The sequence below is a fragment of the Euleptes europaea genome, chromosome 4 (genome assembly GCF_029931775.1).
Source record: "Euleptes europaea isolate rEulEur1 chromosome 4, rEulEur1.hap1, whole genome shotgun sequence".
In the NCBI taxonomy this organism is placed as follows: Eukaryota; Metazoa; Chordata; class Lepidosauria; order Squamata; family Sphaerodactylidae; genus Euleptes; species Euleptes europaea.
The window spans coordinates 122,857,494-122,874,767 of NC_079315.1; the positions used below are offsets into that span (position 1 = coordinate 122,857,494).

Here is a 17,274-nt window from a genome sequence, read left to right on the forward strand (position 1 = left end):
CTTGGTGGTCTCCCATCCAAATACTAACCAGGGCTGACCCTGCTTAGCTTCTGAGATCTGATGAGATCAGGCTAGCCTGGGCCATCCAGGTCAGGGCACAGGCATAACAGATGGCTTTAAAAAGGGATTGGACAGATTCACAGAGGCGGCCTATCAATGGCTACTAGCCATGGCGACAAAAGGCAACCTCCACATTCAGAGGCAGAAAACCTCTCAATCCCAGTGCCAGGAGGCAACATCAGGGGAAGGCCTCAGCCTCTGTGCCCTGTTGGACCTCCAGAGGAACTGGTTGGCCACTGTGTGAGACAGGATGCTGGACTAGAGGGACCCTCACTGGTCTGATCCAGCAAGGCTCTTCTGATGTTATGAGCAGGGCCTCAGGGACAGTCCCAACTGCATACAGATTCAGCCTTCCAATGGCAGGTGGAAAGAAATCTCAAAAGCAGCCCCACTGCCCAGTAAGGAAGGGACTCCCCTTCCAGAGCCCTGCTGGGCTGGATAGGAAGGAGGATAATTCAGCAGGAGGCAATTTTAACAAAGGGTGGTTGGCAGTTGACACTGGTAAAGTTGTCGTTTTTGGAAAACAAGAACAAGTGTGCCTCCAATTTTAGCTCGTGGGGGGGGGAGAACCCTGTGCTCCAGGGAGAGCGGGGCATTTTGCTGGGCCTATTGCACAAACCAAGCCCTTATGAATGTAGTGATGGCCACAGGCATAATAGACGGCTTTAAAAATGGATTGGACAGATTCACAGAGGCGAGGCCTATCAATGGCTACTAGCCATGGCAACAAAAGGCAACCTCCACATTCAGAGGCAGTCTTGGTAAGCTGGCTCCCTCCCCACTCTTTCTTGCTGCCAAGGAATGAAGGTGCTGCCCTCTCTCCCTCCAGAAACAGGACTTTACCTGCTGGTCTTCTGGCAGGGTTTGCCTGCCCCCCTTTGAGTCAGCATTAGACCCTGAAGTCAGAGAAAATCACTCCAAAGAAGAAAGGGGGGGTTGGAACTGGATTTTGTCATGGCTCTCTAGAGGGTCAAGGGAAGCAGGTCCCATTTCCATCTCAGGGTGGGAGGAGATCCAAGAGGCAGGATGGCCAGACTGATCTCAGGGGCATCCAAGAAAGCCCTGCTACGGAGCACAGCACCATGCGCTCGGAAGAGAGCAGATGCCAGCTGTGGAGGGCACCACCTCGTGTTGAAAATACAGCCAAGATACTTACAAGAGGTCCCCGGCAGCTGCTGAAGGAGTATTGCCCAGAATGCTTTGCAGAGATGGTTCTCTCTGCAAGCGCTGGCACTACCCGGGGTGGCAAGATTAACAGGGCTATTAACTAATGGGGGGATAAGCAGGGGTCCCTCCACCTACACAGAAGCACACTCTGCTCTGCTATGGCAACCTCAAAACTGCCTCTTTAAACTGGAATTAAAAGGTTCCTAGAAGCACACGAAGCCACGTTCAGTTTTCAAACACACATTTATAGAATCTGCTTTTCTCAAAAAGGAAGGAGGAGGTACCACTTTTGTTTTTAATAAATATCTTCAAGTGTTGGCAACTGTTGCCCTTCAGCTCCCACCCTCCTGCTTCAGCACAAGAGGCACCGCCCAACTCAAAATGTGCACGTAAACTGTGGCAATCCCGGGGTGGAGCAAGGGGAACCAAGCCACCCATGTCCAGCCACACAGCCCTTCACAGAGGCAGGCTGTCAGTCTTGGTTTTCCCCCAAAAAAAGTCTCCAAGCCAGGACTTCCCTGTCCCTCCTGGGGCCACCGTGGGATTTTCTGAGGCACTCCAAACAGTCTCTGGGGGGAGACCCTTCCTTTGCAGGAACTCCAGCTCTGCCCAACTCCCCCACCCACCTCCACCCCAGTTTGGCACCATTTCTCTCTTCAGCAGAGACGGAGTGTGGCCAAGGCCTGGACTCCTGCCCACCTGAACTTCTCTCCTTGCCTTTTCACCAAGCAAGACCCCTCCCTTCCCGCTCCAGCCCACAGCACAGGGGGGCAGGAATTTAGAAGGCGAAGTTCAGAGAACGGCAACATGCTCTGCCCCTCCCTCCAAGGGCCACCCACCACAAGGGCCCAAGGCAAGGTTGTACCCATCCTTCATACACACCTGGACACACTCTCTACCAGCTGCACACCAGCCATTTTCCTCTCCCCCCCCCCCGGCCAGGCCCCAAGCCTCTAAGGGACTGTCCCCTTCTCCCAGGCCTCCTGCTCTGGCCACAACTACTGCTATCTTAGGGGAGGTGACAGCCTGAAAGGAAAACGACCCCCCCTTCCCAAAGTGGACCCTGGAGAAGCAGAAGACCTTCCCCCCCCCACCCGCCCTAGATGCACAAGTCACGTGAAGACTCCCTTTTCCCCTCGCAATGCTGGCCCTGCAGCTGTGCCCCCTTGAGATGCCCTCCGTGGCACTCAAGCCCTTCCTCCCCCGACGCAATCCTGCCCCCCATCCCTTCCCCAAAGGCTGCCCTTCCTCCCCCACACTCTTGCACTCCACCAAAACTGCACAGGGCACCAGGACTAGCACTCCAGACAACTGCATTTGTAGTCCAGGCAGGGCAGAGGCCTCTCTCTCTTTCTCTCCGGCCCGGCCATGACAATAAATACTAAACATACTGCTCAATCCACAGCAAACTCTCCCAGCCATGTGCCAGCCCCGGATCCAGCCTCTGCCGCGCCACCGCTCCTGCTCCTTCTGGCTTAGCGTGTAAGCCAGACAATGTGGCTCCACTCTTCCCCACTCAGGTACGTGGAGAGTAGCAGGGGTTGCGCGGCAGCTCCGTGAAGGACTTCAGTTCATAGGGGATCCCCGAATCGATCTCAATTGACTTGCGTGAGAACAGCAGGCGGATGTCGTCGTGCAGGTAGATCTTCCCAGACTTGGAGCTGTGGAACCTGCAAAGGGAGGGAGGCCGGGGCTTGAGCCACGATGGGCCGCCCATTCTCGGGGCAAACAAGCCGTCAGCTCTGTTTGGGGAATGACTGCGCTGTGCCCACTGTGGGGCAAGATGGGCAAGGGAGACAGATGCGATATGGCAGGGGGACCGAGGATATGGGCTCCATGGAGGAGAAGAGCTTCCAAGTGAACAGGACTGGATTCTGTGGATTGGAGCAGTGGACTCTGTTCTGGAGAACCGGGTTTGATTCCCCACTCCTCCACGTGAGTGGCAGAGGCTAATCGGGTGAACTGGATTTGTTTCCCACTCCTAAACATGAAGCCAGCTGGGTGACCTTGGGCTAGTCACAGTTCTCTTAGAGCTCTCTCAGCCCCACCTACCTCACAAGGTGTCTGTTGTGGGGAGGGGAAGGGAAAGTGATTCTAAGCCGGTTTGATTCTTCCTTAAGTGGTAGAGAAAGTTGGCATCTAAAAGCCAACTCTTCTTCTTATTCTTCTGTAGAGTTGGATTTGGCACAAGGGGCATAACCCTGCCTTTAAAACACCAAGTTCCACAGGGCAAGCCACAGACTCCTTCCGGAAAGGTCATCCAGCTCTGCTGCTAATGAGTCGTATGCTCTTGACCCAATGCATGGGCACAGACCTTGCATGGGCAAATGCTGCTAAAAATCAGCATCCTGGGGTTGGCCCTCATGAAAATGGCTGCCATCACAGCACACTTTCCCCCAGAACGCCACAGTCAAGCTGCCATGGAAGGGGGATGTGTCCGTAGGCACCCCACAGAAATATGAAACATATCCCAGGTGCAGAACACTCCATAGCCAAAGACAAACTCAGCTTTTTTGAAAAGCAAATTCTAGTGCAAATGTAGCAAAACCCTCAAAACTTTAAATTCTGGGGTTTTAAAAATGTATTTGATGTATTCTATTTTATTAGCCTCGAACTCCATGAGGAAGAAAGGTGGCTAATAAATGTTTCAAATAAATAATAAATAGAAGTTCCTAAGATGCTGGCAGGGGCCACCTTTGAAAGAAGCAGGTGACAAAAGATTAAATCTCTGAAGGGGGCTAAAGCAGGGGCATCCACAGCCGTGGACCGGGGGGGAGGGGTGATTGTGCAGGAGGGCAGGCCAGGGTGTGAGCCCCAGAGCCAGCTGGGCTTTTAAAGAAAATCCTCTCGTCCCATCACCCTCCTCCCCCTCCAGGCAGCCCTTACCTCAGGTGCATCAGGTAGCAAAGCACTCTCTTGGGCAGCCCGCCAAGGGCTGGGCCAGATCCCTGCTCCTCCCCCACAGGCACCAGGAATATGCGATGGCGCAGGAAGGTGACGTGGTTGGCAGGCATGTCACGGAAGTCATAGGTGACGAGGAACATCTTCACCACTGTCTTGTTGGGATTGAATAAGGTCTGCCACCAGAGAAGACGACGCATCAAGACCCAGGGAAGGTCTCTGCTCTGCAGACCTCAAGGGCGCCACCGCCAGGCTCGAGGGAGCCGGGGGGGGGCTGCTCCTGGCCAGGGCCCCTGCTTCAGAGGGTGGTCCCCTCCTTTCCCTTGGAGAAGCAGCCAGTAGCACAGGATCCAGCCCCCCCCCCGCTGCCCAGCCCCAGGGGTGGCAGCGAGGCAAGTGTGCCGCCACCACCCTCTCTCCGTTTCCCCACCCCCACCCCGCCCAACTCACCACTTGGATGGTGCCCATCTTGGGGATGCTGTAACCCTTCTTTCCCAAGGCATCCAAATCAATGACTCCCTGGGGCAGAAACAGAGCAAAGGGTGGGGGCTGAGAACGGGGCCCACTAGACACATCTTCAAGGGGGTGGGCAAAGGAGGAGCCCAACCAACCCTGATGCTGCCCCTTGAGCTGCAGCCAGCTGCCTGCTGAGGCACTCCTGGTTATTTGACCAGGGACAACAGGGCCCCCCCCCCGACAACTGCCATGCCCCCCCCCCAGTCTCCACCAGCCTTCACGGGAGGCAACCAGAGCAGCAGAGACAGCCGAGACAGCCACCTAGCCCTCCTCCTTCCCAAGGGAAGTCAGGCCGGGGGGGCCCACTGGAATCCGAGCCCCTCTCCCCCCCCCCAGGCCCCTGCCCAGGAGGGTGTGCCACATACCAGGAAGGGCGAGGGTGCGCTGTGCTCCAGGATGTCAAAATAGGTGACATCGACGGGAAGGGTGGCGTGCTGCGGGCAGTAGGAGCCGCTGGCCCCGATCTCTGCAGTGAAGCCTTCGATCCGCCCCGATGGCAGGAAGCGCCCCTTCAGCATGGACTCCTACCAGGGAGGAGAGAAAAGGGAACAGTGGAACTCCTGGCACCCAAAAGCTGGAGAGCCCCACGGGATGGCTCCCCGGCTGCCCAAACACTGACCCCATCTGCCAGGGGCTTCCCGCCCAGTCTCCAGTATAACTCCCACACACACACACACACACACACTCCACAGCCGCCGTTGCTTCCTCCCAAGCAAAAAAAGCACGACACAGGCCCAGTGATCCAGACCCCCCCAAAAAATGGTCACCTTTTGACACCGAGGGCCAGAGGGGGGCTCAAGAGCCCTTTGTCCACAGAGCAGAGTGAGGCAGGGGATGGGAAGAGAGCTGTCACCACGGCCCAGCTTTGGAGAAGTAAATGGGAGGCAGAGCTGATGTCAGCAGCCTGCCAGTGCTTCCGCCAGTCAAAATACGGCCGCTGTTTGAAAGAAGTCGGCTCCCAGGGCCGCAGGGATAGCCCGGCAGGCAAGACGCCACCGGAGTCAGGCACACCCATTGGGCAGAAGAGTCTGGGCCCCACTTGTGGTCCCGAGAGCAGCTTCCTGGGAGGCTCCCCCAGCCCCGCCCCAGGCAGCGAGCTCGGTCGTTACCTCAAAGTTCCCCAGCAAGGCCCGGCTGGTGGAGGTTGTGGCCCACGGCACAGGGGGGGACCTGCTGCCCACCGGACTCCTGCAGAAACTGCTGCGGAGGGGTCGCCTATGGGGCGACAGGCAATGGTCAGTACTAATGGCCACCCCCAGAGCCACCCGGTCCCCATCTGTGGCTCGCAAGCAGCACCCGCTCTCTCAGGTCCTGGAGGGCAGGCGGCAGGCAACTCCCAGCCTGCAGGCTTGGCAGCGGCACCCTCCTACCCCTGCAGACACCCTCCTACCCCTGCAGACAGCACAGGCCAGGAGCAGCTTGTGTGCCAGCGGCCAGGAGAGGTGGCAAAGAAAGACGTACTGTTTGAGACGCAAGCCGGTCTTCAGCTGACGGCCCACGGCAGCACTGTTTGTGGAGCCCTGGGGCAGGGGAGACACAGAGCAGGGGGTCAGGAAGGGCCCCAAAAGTCGAAACACCAAACGCACGACAAAACCTGCCCTCCCGGCCAGATGCCCATGCACAGCAAAGCTCACACCCTGGCCATAGCAGCACGCCAGGCCCCAACGGCAAGCCCCCCTCCGCTGTTTGTAGATGGAGGCAGCCGGGCAGCCTCAACAGAGACCCACCCAACACCAGCACACAGCGGCAAAAGAAATGCCAGAGGGAAATACTTAATGTCTCCACCAAGAGGCAATATTCCACAGACGACCATTCTTCTTCTGGAAGTCACGCACAAGGAAGGAAAGATTTGATCCCTGAGCATGCCCACACACACACACACACACACACACACACACACACACACAGGCCCTGTCCAGAACACTGCCCCGCTGGACATCCTTCAACCACTGGGCCCCAACCCGCAAAGGAAGCATTCACCTTGGCTGCAGGAAGCAAGTGGTTCCAGAAGGGGGCGCCCTTGGAGTCAGTGCTGCGGCAGGAGGCGGGCACCGCTGGGCACCGCTGGGCCCTCTTCTTCCGTGCCAACGACAGGCCCTCATCCTCTGAGCCGGTGTCGGCCGTCCCCTCCGCAGAGGGCAGAAGCTTCCGCTTGGCCGGACAGCCGCCGGCGCTGCCTCCGGAAAGCCAGGCGCTGGAGCACGGCGTCTTCTCGGAGGAGCCTGGCCCGCTGGCCTCAGAGCCTTGGGCTGCCGGGGGAGTGCCAGGCTCTGTGTGCCCACCAGCCACCAGGCCTTCGCCCGGCAGGGAGTGATGTGCAAGCGTGTGCAAATCAGGATCAAGTAGGAAATTCGGGCTGCCGGCCCTCTCAGCCTGCTGGGCCCCATTCTCTTCCTGCCTCCCGGGGGAGCCGGAGGCCGTGGGGCGATCCCCTGGCGAGGCCGGGGCGCAGTCCGTCGTGTGCAAAGTGCTGCAAAGTCTGTGCGGGGGTGGCAGGGGGGGCAGCGCCTGGGCAAGGCCCCCTTTCACCCGGGCGCGGCTGGGGCTCCCTTCCCGGCAATGCTCCACCACCCGGAGTCCGCTGTGGGAGAAGTGCTGTGCCGCACCCCCCAAGGACAGCTCGTCCACCACCAGGCCGTCCTCGATGGCATCGTCCCCCTCCCAGCGGCCTCTTTTGGCATCCCACTCGCCCGCGGGCACCCTCTGGGGTTCTGGGCGGGCCCGCTTGATGGGCTGCCTGCCGGGGGCCCTCTGCTCTGGCGGGTGGGAGCAGCCGGCCAGCTGGGAGAAGATGGAGACCTGGTAGACCTTCTGGCACGTCAGCTCCGGGGGGCTGCAGCCCAGCAGGACCCCATGGTGCCGACGCCAGGGGCGGGGGCCTTCCTCCTCCTCCTCTTCGTCCTGGCTCGTGCCCGCACTGCACTCCTGGGGGAGGCCGGCCTCCGCATTGATATGCCGCATGGGGCGTGGCAGAGAGGGCAGGCGCTAAAGTGCCGTGGGATTAGGCAGTCCAGATGAGCCCCCTGCTACGAAGCCTGTCGTGCGGCCACATCTGCAGGAAGAGGGAGAGGGGTTGGCGAGAAGGTTTGGCAACTCACCCCCCCTCAGTAAAGACTGATGCTCCTCTCTCCCCCCCCCCCGGACTGGCCCACTCACTCTGGGCGGGGTCTGCACAGTCAGGCCTGGAATAGGACCAATGCTGTTATTCGGGGGGGGGGCAGCTTTGCACCTGCCGTATCCCCAACAGACAGAGGCTTGGGTTTTGCCTGACCAAATCCCCCCCCCCCAATTTGGCATCTCCTGGACACACCAGCAGACCGCTCAAGGGCTCGCTTGGTTCTTCCCCCCACCCCCGGGATGCCCATTGTCCCAGGACTGGTGTCTCGGCCGTACTCCTTCCTGTCCATCTGAGGCCAGAGAAGGTAGACACCTGAGCTAATTGGCCGAGGAAGCAAACAGCAGCCCGAGCAGATCACATACACATCCCGAGGCATTTGCAGCAGGCCAGGAGTGGGCTGGGGGGGGGGGCAGCTGGCTCAGAGCTTAAGTCCTGGGATCCAGCTGCTAGGGACGTGCTTCCGGGGACCTATAGAATCATAGAATTGGAAGGGACCACCAGGGTCATCTAGTCCAACCACCTGAACAATGCAGGACATTCACAACTACCTCCCCCCACCAAAAAAAAAACCCAGGGACCCCTACTCCATGCCCAGTAGATGGCCAAGACGCCCTCCCTCTCATGATCTGCCTAAGGTCATAGAATCAGCATCGCTGACTGATGGCCATCTAGCCTCTGCTTGAAAACCTACCCCTCTGCAACCAATTCCCTTGCCTGGCCTTCCTGCTCCCCGGGCCCAGCAGCAGGCGACTACTGGTTGAGCTAACGGGCGAGACCAGCCACCTCGGCACTCCCCAGAAGCGGCGCGGCTGCCGGGGAATGGCTCCCACCATCACGGGCTACGACTGGAGCTCTGCTTCCAGGCCTCCTCCAAGACTTCGTCGGCTGGCAAGGCGACTCAGCAGCACTGGGGAGAGAGACGGGCAGCGAAGGCGACCCGTGAATGCAGGAGCAGGGCCTAGGACCCCTGCCACCACACAGAGGCTGGCCCCCCTCCCCAACTCCTCTTATACTAGTAACTACATAGAGAATGGATTCCTTTTTTATCCCATGTTGACTCCAAGAAGAGATGAGGCACCCTGCCTGCCCTGGAAGACAGACACACCAACTAAGCCGTCTTCGCCTCTTCAAAGGTCGTGCAAACCCAGCAATTCTGTGACATCCACATTAGCCAATTCTTGCTATCTGCTGAAATGCTAAATTGCATGGCTGAAATTGGAGCCGATTTTTTTTTGGTCTACCTAGATGGGAGGGATTTCTGCCAGGCTCGACTCAAGCAAGAAAACAAAGCTCCTTCGCTCCCAGCAGAAGAAAAAACTAACTTTCCATCTATCGGATAAGGCAAACCAGAAATAATATAGAAAGCATCCCCCTCTTTGAGGTGGCGGTGTTACTTCAAGCAATCACAGGACATTTTTCTTACAAAATAACCGATCCACAAATGAGACACTTCATTAACATTCCTCTCCTCACAACAGACACCTTGAGAGGTAGGTGAGGCTGAGAGACTTTGGAGAGAACTGTGACTAGCCCACGGTCACCCAGCTGGCTTCATGTGTAGGAGTGGGGAATCGAACCCGGTTCTCCAGGTTAGAGTCCGCCACTCTTAACCACACCGGCTTTCTTATACTGACTCCGTATAAGGCAGCTTCATGTGCAGAGACCTCCTGGAGACCCTCCATAAACTGCCTTGAGATTCATGACAAGTGGGATATTTGCATGCTAAATAGGTAAGAATCCGTAAACTCCATCTTCTCCTCCTGCCGAACTTTAGTCTGCAAGCTCCTTGGGACAAGCTTGGAGCACTTGGTCAGCTTGTTGTTTGGCAAAGTGCCCCACGCCTAGATGACACCCGCTCTGTCAATATTCGAGGCATCAGCTTCCCCATTTCACCCACCCCACATCCAAGCTTCCAGCCCTGATTCAATTCGTGAGCATCCTGTTTCATGCAGACCGCTTGCCCCACCCCCGAGGATGGAGCAGCGCCACCCCAGGCTCCACCCATCCAGCCCGGGAGATCATGTGGACAACAGCTCCCATGCCGCCAAGGTGGGCCCATTCTAAGCTTCAGCTTGCTCCCCACTTTCTTCAGGCCCTTGACTGCCTCCACTACAGCGTTGCCATAAGAGCAGAATGGAGCATTGCTGCAATCAGGACAGACTCAGGGCGTCCATTTACCTTTCACCCCCCCACACACACACACACCCATTATTGGCATTAGGCCGCTGTGGCAGACCCCTCCGCCTCTCCCACTCACCAGTTCCACAGCCCTTGTCCCACTTTGAGTGGCAATGGAGGGGCTCTCCCATGTCATTCCTCTGGGGGCAGCACCCCCAACAGTCCACAGTTCTGGCAGCACGGGTGGTCCGGAACCTGGGCAAAAGGTCACAAGAGAAGAAGAAGAGTTGGATTTTATACCCCGATTTTCTCCACCTTTTAAGGAGAATGAAACCAGCTTCCAATCTCCTCTCCTTCCTCTCCCCACAACAGACACCCTGCGAGATAGGTGGGGCTGAGAGAGCTCAGAGAGAACTGTGACTAGCCCAAGGTCACCCAGCAGACTCCATGTGTAAGAGTGGGGCAACTAACCCGGTTCACCAGATTAGAGTCCGCCGCTCTTAAGAAGAAGAGTTGGTTTTTATATGCTGGTTTTCTCTATCTTTTAAGGAGAATCAAACCGGCTTACAATCTCTTTCCCTTCCTCTTCCCACAACAGGCACCTTGTGAGGTAGGTGGGGCTGAGAGAGTTCGGAGAGAGCTGTGACTGGCCTAAGGTCACCCAGGAGGCTTCATGTGGAGGAGTGGGGAATCGAACCGGGTTCTCCAGATTAGCCTCCACCGCTCCTAACCACTACACCACATGCCAGTTCTAACACCAGCCTGCTCCAAAGGAGGCACCGGGTTGCTCTTCCGTTCTCACATCTGCCTTCCACCAACTTACACCATGACCCTCCCCTCAAATCCAGACACAGCATCACTTGTGTACCAGTCACCCCCCTCCCAGGCAACACGCCCAGATTGGCACCCTCAGGTCCTAGAACCTACATGCTGAAAGCCTGGGGGGGGGGATGGAGAAAATGCATCTCCCTCCCTACCACTGACATTTTTTGAAAGGAAAAAAATTGGAAATTCAGAAAGCATTGAAAAAACACTCATATGAAATGTTCTCTTTTAAACAAAGGAACAGCTTTTTAAGACAATTCAAAGCGTACAGCATGAAGATTTTTTTACATAACACTATCCACAACTTGAGATAACAAAAAATCCTATGTACACTGTAATACAATCTCTTCAAGGATATGTTTGTTGTTTAAATAAGAATAATTATGGCAATCATTAATATGCTATGAAGTGTTTAATGATGATACATTAGTAAAGAGTTAAGCAGTTCCATGTTATCAAGTTTCGTGATATCCAAACATGCTGGTAGCCCTAAATATTGCAACTGTACAGGAATATTTTTGTTCAGATAATACACTTTTTTTTTGCTTACTGTAAAATGAGTGTTCTAATTTCAACTCCCTCAGCAGAGGGTGCAGCTGTTTGCAACTCCCTCTCAAGTATTTATTTACTCATTTATATAAAACATTTATTAGCCGCCTTTCTAAGCATTGGGTATATTATACAATTTTGTTTATGGAAAACTAAGGCATTTATACTGTTAAATCCCATAAATCTCCCAAATTGTACAATTTCACATAAGCCAAGTTGATGAGTTATGGATTTTGTGGTGTTAACAAGTTTAGGTTTGACAGGAAAACAATTGTACATTTTAATTCCCCCCTCCAATTCTCCCCACCCCCCCAAAAAACCTGGGGAAAACACACACACACACACCCAATAGCTTTAACATTTCTAGAAATGTCACCTCTCCAGGGTGAGTCCTTTCCCCTTCAGTTCCAGGCAGAGATGGGGAAGGGGAGATGCTGCACAGAGGCCAAGGGGGGAGGCTGGGCTAAGGAGGCCCCCACGAGGGCCGGAAGAGGAGGGCCGGCGGTCCATCTCCAGGCCAGAGGCAGGCAGGCAGGCCCTCCTGGTGGTCACAATCCCGGCTCCTCCCTGCACCTTCTATTGGGAACCTTCACAGAGAGCCTTTGCTCCTCGCGTGCGCATGCACGAGACCCCCACCCACCCAGGACTGCACAGCCAGCCAAGACCTTCCCCCTCTTCTTCCTCCCGGGCCCAGGAACCTTGGAGTGCGGCCGGCTCCGTGGCTCAGGCTAATCCGCTGATGGGCAGGCAAGCTTTAAATAGCTGCTGCCAAAGCCGGCAGGGATCTTCACCTCCCAATCAGGCCCGCTTCAGACTAGCTGGGCAGGAAATGGGACATCTCCCCCCCCCCGCCTCGCACAACATGCCCACTGCCAGGCTCAGCCCCCCCCAATGCCCCTCAAACTCAACACCCCAACCTTCTGCCTCTACAAAATGACAGCCTCACTCCATAGCAATGTCCCTCGCTGCCCTTCAGTCTCTACCCCAAATCCTCCCTTCTCTTCCCACCCCCATCCCTCTGCTTCTTCTAAAGCAGGCTGAAATGGCAACCCCCCACAACCCAATCTGGGTCCCTGTTGCTGCAGCCTCTGGCATCTCCACCTGACAGCCAGGCCAAATCCCCACCCCACCCCTTGCATCGCCACTGCAAAGCCGAGGCTGAATGGCCACCGATCAGTCTCCAAGGGAGGGCTCCACCCCAAGGCAAGGAGCAGCAGAGACTTGGCTGAGCTTTCCCCAGCTGCTTACTGGACAGAAAGCCTGGAAGAGCCACATGGAGCTCCTGAGCCGCTGACTGCCCTTGCCCAGGTCAGGGCCTCAACCGGCTCCCCACAGTGCCCAAGACTTTCCGGGGCCTCGCCAGTCTAGCACAGCAGTGGTTTGCCCTAGTGCCAAAAACTCTACGCAGAACAAGTTCCGCATGCAGTACAACTACTGGTATAGTCCCTGTGGCACACACACACACACACACACACAAACCCACACCCTACCCGGGTAGTAGCTTCACTTCTGAAGAGTGAAGGAAAGCATCTGGGCTACAAATTAAGAAAGTTGGTCCCCTTTAGCCTCTGGGGCCCATCCTCAACATGACGCCGGGACCTCACAAAGGCTTCTTAGAGCCACCAGGTGGAACGTGTCCACGTGGGGAAGGACGGCCCAGGGAGAATCACCCATGCCAGTGGAAGGCCAAAGCTGAGAAGTGTGTGTGTGTGTGTGTGTGTGTGTGTGTGTGTGTGTGTGTGTGTGTGAAGTACCGTCAAGTCACTTCCGACTCATGGCGTCCCTATGAATCAACATCCTCCAAAACATCCTAGCGTTAACAGCCTTGCTCAGGTCTTGCAAACTGAGGACCGTGGCTTCCTTCATGGAGTCCATCCATCTCATGTTGGGTCTTCCTCTTTTCCTGCTGCCTTCCACTTTCCCTATCATGATTGTCTTTTCCAGTGACTCTTGTCTTCTCATAATGTGGTCAAAGTACGACAGCCTCAGTTGAGTCATTTTAGCTTCTAGGGTCAGTTCAGGCTTGATTTGATCTAGAACCCACTGATTTGTTTTTCTGGCAGTCCACGGTATCCATTACACTCTCCTCCAACAGCACATTTCAAAGGAATCAACTTTCCTACTATCAGCTTTCTTCATTGTCCAGCTTTCACACCCATACATAGTAATATGGAATACTATGGCATGAATTAACTTGATCTTGGTGACCAGTGACACATCCTGACCCTTAAGAATCTTTCCTAGCTAATGGGAATTGCCAGAAAAAATATTCCAATTCCCATTTAATGTGTCATACAGTCACATGGCTGCCCATGAGGTCCCAGCCACCAGCTAGGTGGGGACGAGGCACTTTACCCCCCCCCCCGCCATTCGTGCGCAGATCAAGCTCTGCTCCACATCTGCCGCTCCCCATGTGTGCCAGCTGCAAAGGGTCAAACTGGCTGCTCCCTGCTCCCGTGGAAGATCTGAAAGGAACTCTCCGTTTCCGGCACCCCCTGAACCGAAGCTGCCGGGGCACCGCAGAGCAGAAGACGATAAAGCTGCCTGTGTTTGGCCCTGGGCACACAGAGAAAGCGATCCAATCTGAAAGGCTTCCCGAGCAACCATTTCTAACAGCAGCAGCAGCAAACCAATCAACTGAGACACAGCAAAAAATGGTCAGCAAAAGCTAGACCCCTTGCAGACGAGAACAAATCCCCAGCGTGAGCTACCTCACTGCAGTGGAATGCACAAGACCAAGGAAGAGCTCAGTAGGCACAAAAGAGTCAGAAATCGGGAGCCATGGAACGCCTGCTCCAAACAAAGAGGGCAGCCACAAGGCCTTCCTGCTCTCTGTTCCATGCATGAGGAGGTGTCAGGAAGAGACTTCATACAATTATACAAGGGAGGAAAGCAAAGAAGAGTCTACTTGGCATGCAGAAGGTCCCAGGTTCAATCCACTGCACCACCAGTTAAAAGGATCAGGTGGTAAGCCTTTCTCCACCTGAGACCCTGGAGAGCTGCTGCCAGTGAGTGGACAATACTGACCTTGATGGACATAAGAACATAAGAAAATCCCTGCTGGATCAGACCCAGGCCCATCAAGTCCAGCAGTCTGTTCACACAACGGCCAACCAGGTGCCTCTAGAAAGCCCACAAACAAGACTACTTCAGAAGCACCATCCTGCCTGTGTTCCACAGCACCTAATATATTTGGCATGCTCCTCTGATCATGGACTCCGTATAAGGCAGCTTTGTGTGCATTTTGGAGAGGAGGTGTGGCTCAGTGGTCGAGCATCTGTTTGGCATGCAGAAGGTCTCCAGTTCAATCCTTGGCATCTCCAGTTAAAAGGACCAGACAGCAAGTGATGTGAATGAACATCTGCCTGAGGCCCTGGGGAGCCATGGAGAGGGGCTGTGGCTCATTGGAAGAGCCTCTGCCCGGCATACAGAAGGTCCCAAGTTCAATCCCCAGCATCTCCAGATAAATAGGACCAGGCAGTAGGTGATGGGAAAAGACCCTTTTCTCTGCCTGAGACCCTGGAGAGCTGCTGCCAGTCTGAAAAGACAAGACCAACCTTGATGGATCGAGGGTGTGATTCAGTGTAAGGCAGCTCCATGTGAGTTCAAGGAAAACTGGTTTGAAAAGGAAGAAGAGGCTGGATGCTGGGGTTACTGATCACCTTGCAGAGGGCAGAGAGGTTATGGCTAACCTCCGGAAAGGAGAGCCCTCTCTGGACAGCTGTGAGAGAGTCTGGGAGTTTACCCACACACCCCTGTCACTCAGCCCACATGAACACCTGGCTTGCTCTCCCTCGAAAAAAGAGACTAGCCAAAAACCCTGCTGCCAAATGCAAAAGCCACATCAGTTTTGCAGGACAAAGCTGCAAGAGACAGACAGCCAGTGGTATTCTGGGCTCCCGCCCCAGGATATTTTGCAGACAGCACACCTGCCTCATCCCACATCCACTGTGCCAAAGCCTGGCCCCAAAGTATGTAAAACAACAGAGGAGCATGTCTCTGAGCATCTGTAGAGTGCCAAGTCTGACGCATCGTGGGCAAGCCTCTCTCAGCAGGGTCCAGCCCCAGAATCCCCCTATGCAGGAACAGAACTGCGGCCCCTGGAGATGCTCCGACTAAGGGAAAAGAAGCCCCCCCTTGGGGCCAGGTGAAAGGCACCTACCAAGCATCTTTCCTTCTCTCCCCCCCCCCCACAAAAAATGAAGAGAGAGGAAACAAAAACCAGTGGGGCCCCGGATTTCATTCACCCATTCGACAGGATGTAAAAGTGAACTGCTTTCTATCATGGGCACACAGGCACTCCACAAGTTGAGGCAGCCCAAAGCCCCCCCCCCCAGCACGGCTGGCAGTTGGCAACTTGCCCCCTATAACCACTCCCCATCTCCCGGTGGGAAAGGACACAGCTCAGGCTTTGCAGGCTGTCCAGAGCCCACCCTATGGCTCTATGGGGAAGAAATCAGGCAACAACATGGGCCCCAACCCCCCCCCGCCCCCCAGAAAAGATATACCACAGACACATTCAACATAAAACAGGGTCTCCTTAAGGCCAAAGATAACTGAATGTTTTCACTAGCCACGAGGAGGAGGACACGGCAATGCTGGAATCTTGCTGAGGAATTTAAGGCAGGCAGAGAGGGAACCCGAGGTCACCAAGCAGGGCCCCCACCCCGAACAGGCACCGGTTCCCCTACAGCACCCCCCACTGCCAATCCCAACATCTCAACCTGCATCTCTCCCTGCCCCCCCCCCCAGTCACCCACTCTCCCCACCACCTCCACTCTGACCCACACCACCGCTGGCACAGGGCGGACAGGCCGAAAGGCGCAGCTGCCTGCAGAAATCCCCAGGACCGGAGCTTCGCTGATGGCAGTCGTGGCCAGCAGAATCTGCCCCCAGGAAGACGTGTCCTCTGACCTTCCCCCCCTCCCACCAGGAATGTCCAGCGCAGACAGGAGGGAGCACGCAGGTTTCCCTCCCCCAGGTGCAGGGCAGCCCCCCCCTTCCTCCACTCGCCTGCCAGCCCAGCTCAGCCCGCCGGCCTCCTCTTCCTGCTCAGCCGCTGCACCAGAATGAAAAGGGCTGGGAGGCTTCTGTCAGAAAACAAAGAGGCAGTGGCGGCAACGGCAGCAGCGGCAGAAGAGCCGGGGTGGGTGGGGAGCGCTCGCCCTGCCTCCATGCAGCAGCCGGTGAGGAAGAGGAAAGAGGAGGCCGCTCTGCCTGCTCACCTCTGCTGACAAAGCTAGGCTGCCCAGGTGACCCGCAGGGCTCTCCAACCTCCGCCTGCTACCCTAAAGCAAGCACAGGTCAGGGCCAGGCCCACAGAGCCCCTCACACACACACACACACACACAAAGGGAGAAGGCGCTCATACTTCCCAGCAAGGTGAGCCATTCCCCGCCAGTCCCACGGAACGTGCCTCCAGACCCTAGCCAGACTCAGGACTGGCGCACACCAGGGGCACTTGGCGCAGGGTCTAGAAGGTTGGACCAGAACCAACGGGTTGAAATTAAATCAAAAGAGTTTCCTTCTAGATACTAGGAAGAATTTTCTAACAGTTAGAGCAGTTCCTCAGTGGAACAGGCTTCCTTGAGAGGAGGCGGGCTCTCCTTCCCTGGAGGTTTTAAAGTAGAGGCTAGATGGCCATCTGTCAGCAATGCTGATTCTATGACCTTAAGCAGATGATGAGAGGGGAGGGCATCTTGGCCATCTTCTGGGCATGGAGTAGGGGGTCACCAGGGGTGTGTGGGGGGGAGGTAGTTGTGAATTTCCTGCATTGTACAGGGGGTTGGGCTAGATGACCCTGGTGGTCCCTTCCAACTCTATGATTCTATGACTCATCCTCACGCCAGAAGCCGGACAGGGCCCAGAACATGCCAAGGGAGGAAGAAAGGCCCTTCTGCATGCAGCAGCTTCCCAGTGGTGGACTGGACCAAAGGCACGCCGATCAGCCCTTCGCATAACGCAGGAGACTGGCTCCCTCCCACCCGAAAACGCAGATTTGGGCCCCGCTGACTCATCTC

The 17,274-nt window shown here is 55.9% G+C and overlaps 1 protein-coding gene across 1 annotated transcript; it reads right to left on the reverse strand.

Annotated features, from left to right (window-relative positions):
* Window positions 1-2,729: 2,729 nt before the first annotated feature.
* ATOSB (atos homolog B) lies at window positions 2,730-8,627 on the reverse strand. Its single transcript, XM_056848578.1, has 8 exons — window positions 8,454-8,627; window positions 6,625-7,696; window positions 6,106-6,164; window positions 5,754-5,859; window positions 5,010-5,168; window positions 4,579-4,647; window positions 4,114-4,304; window positions 2,730-2,897 (listed from the first exon to the last, which is right to left on the reverse strand). The coding sequence occupies exons 2-8, from the start codon at window positions 7,603-7,605 to the stop codon at window positions 2,744-2,746; spliced, it is 1,719 nt and encodes a 572-aa protein (XP_056704556.1). The 5' UTR covers window positions 7,606-7,696; window positions 8,454-8,627; the 3' UTR covers window positions 2,730-2,743.
* Between the last annotated feature and the right edge of the window lie 8,647 nt (window positions 8,628-17,274).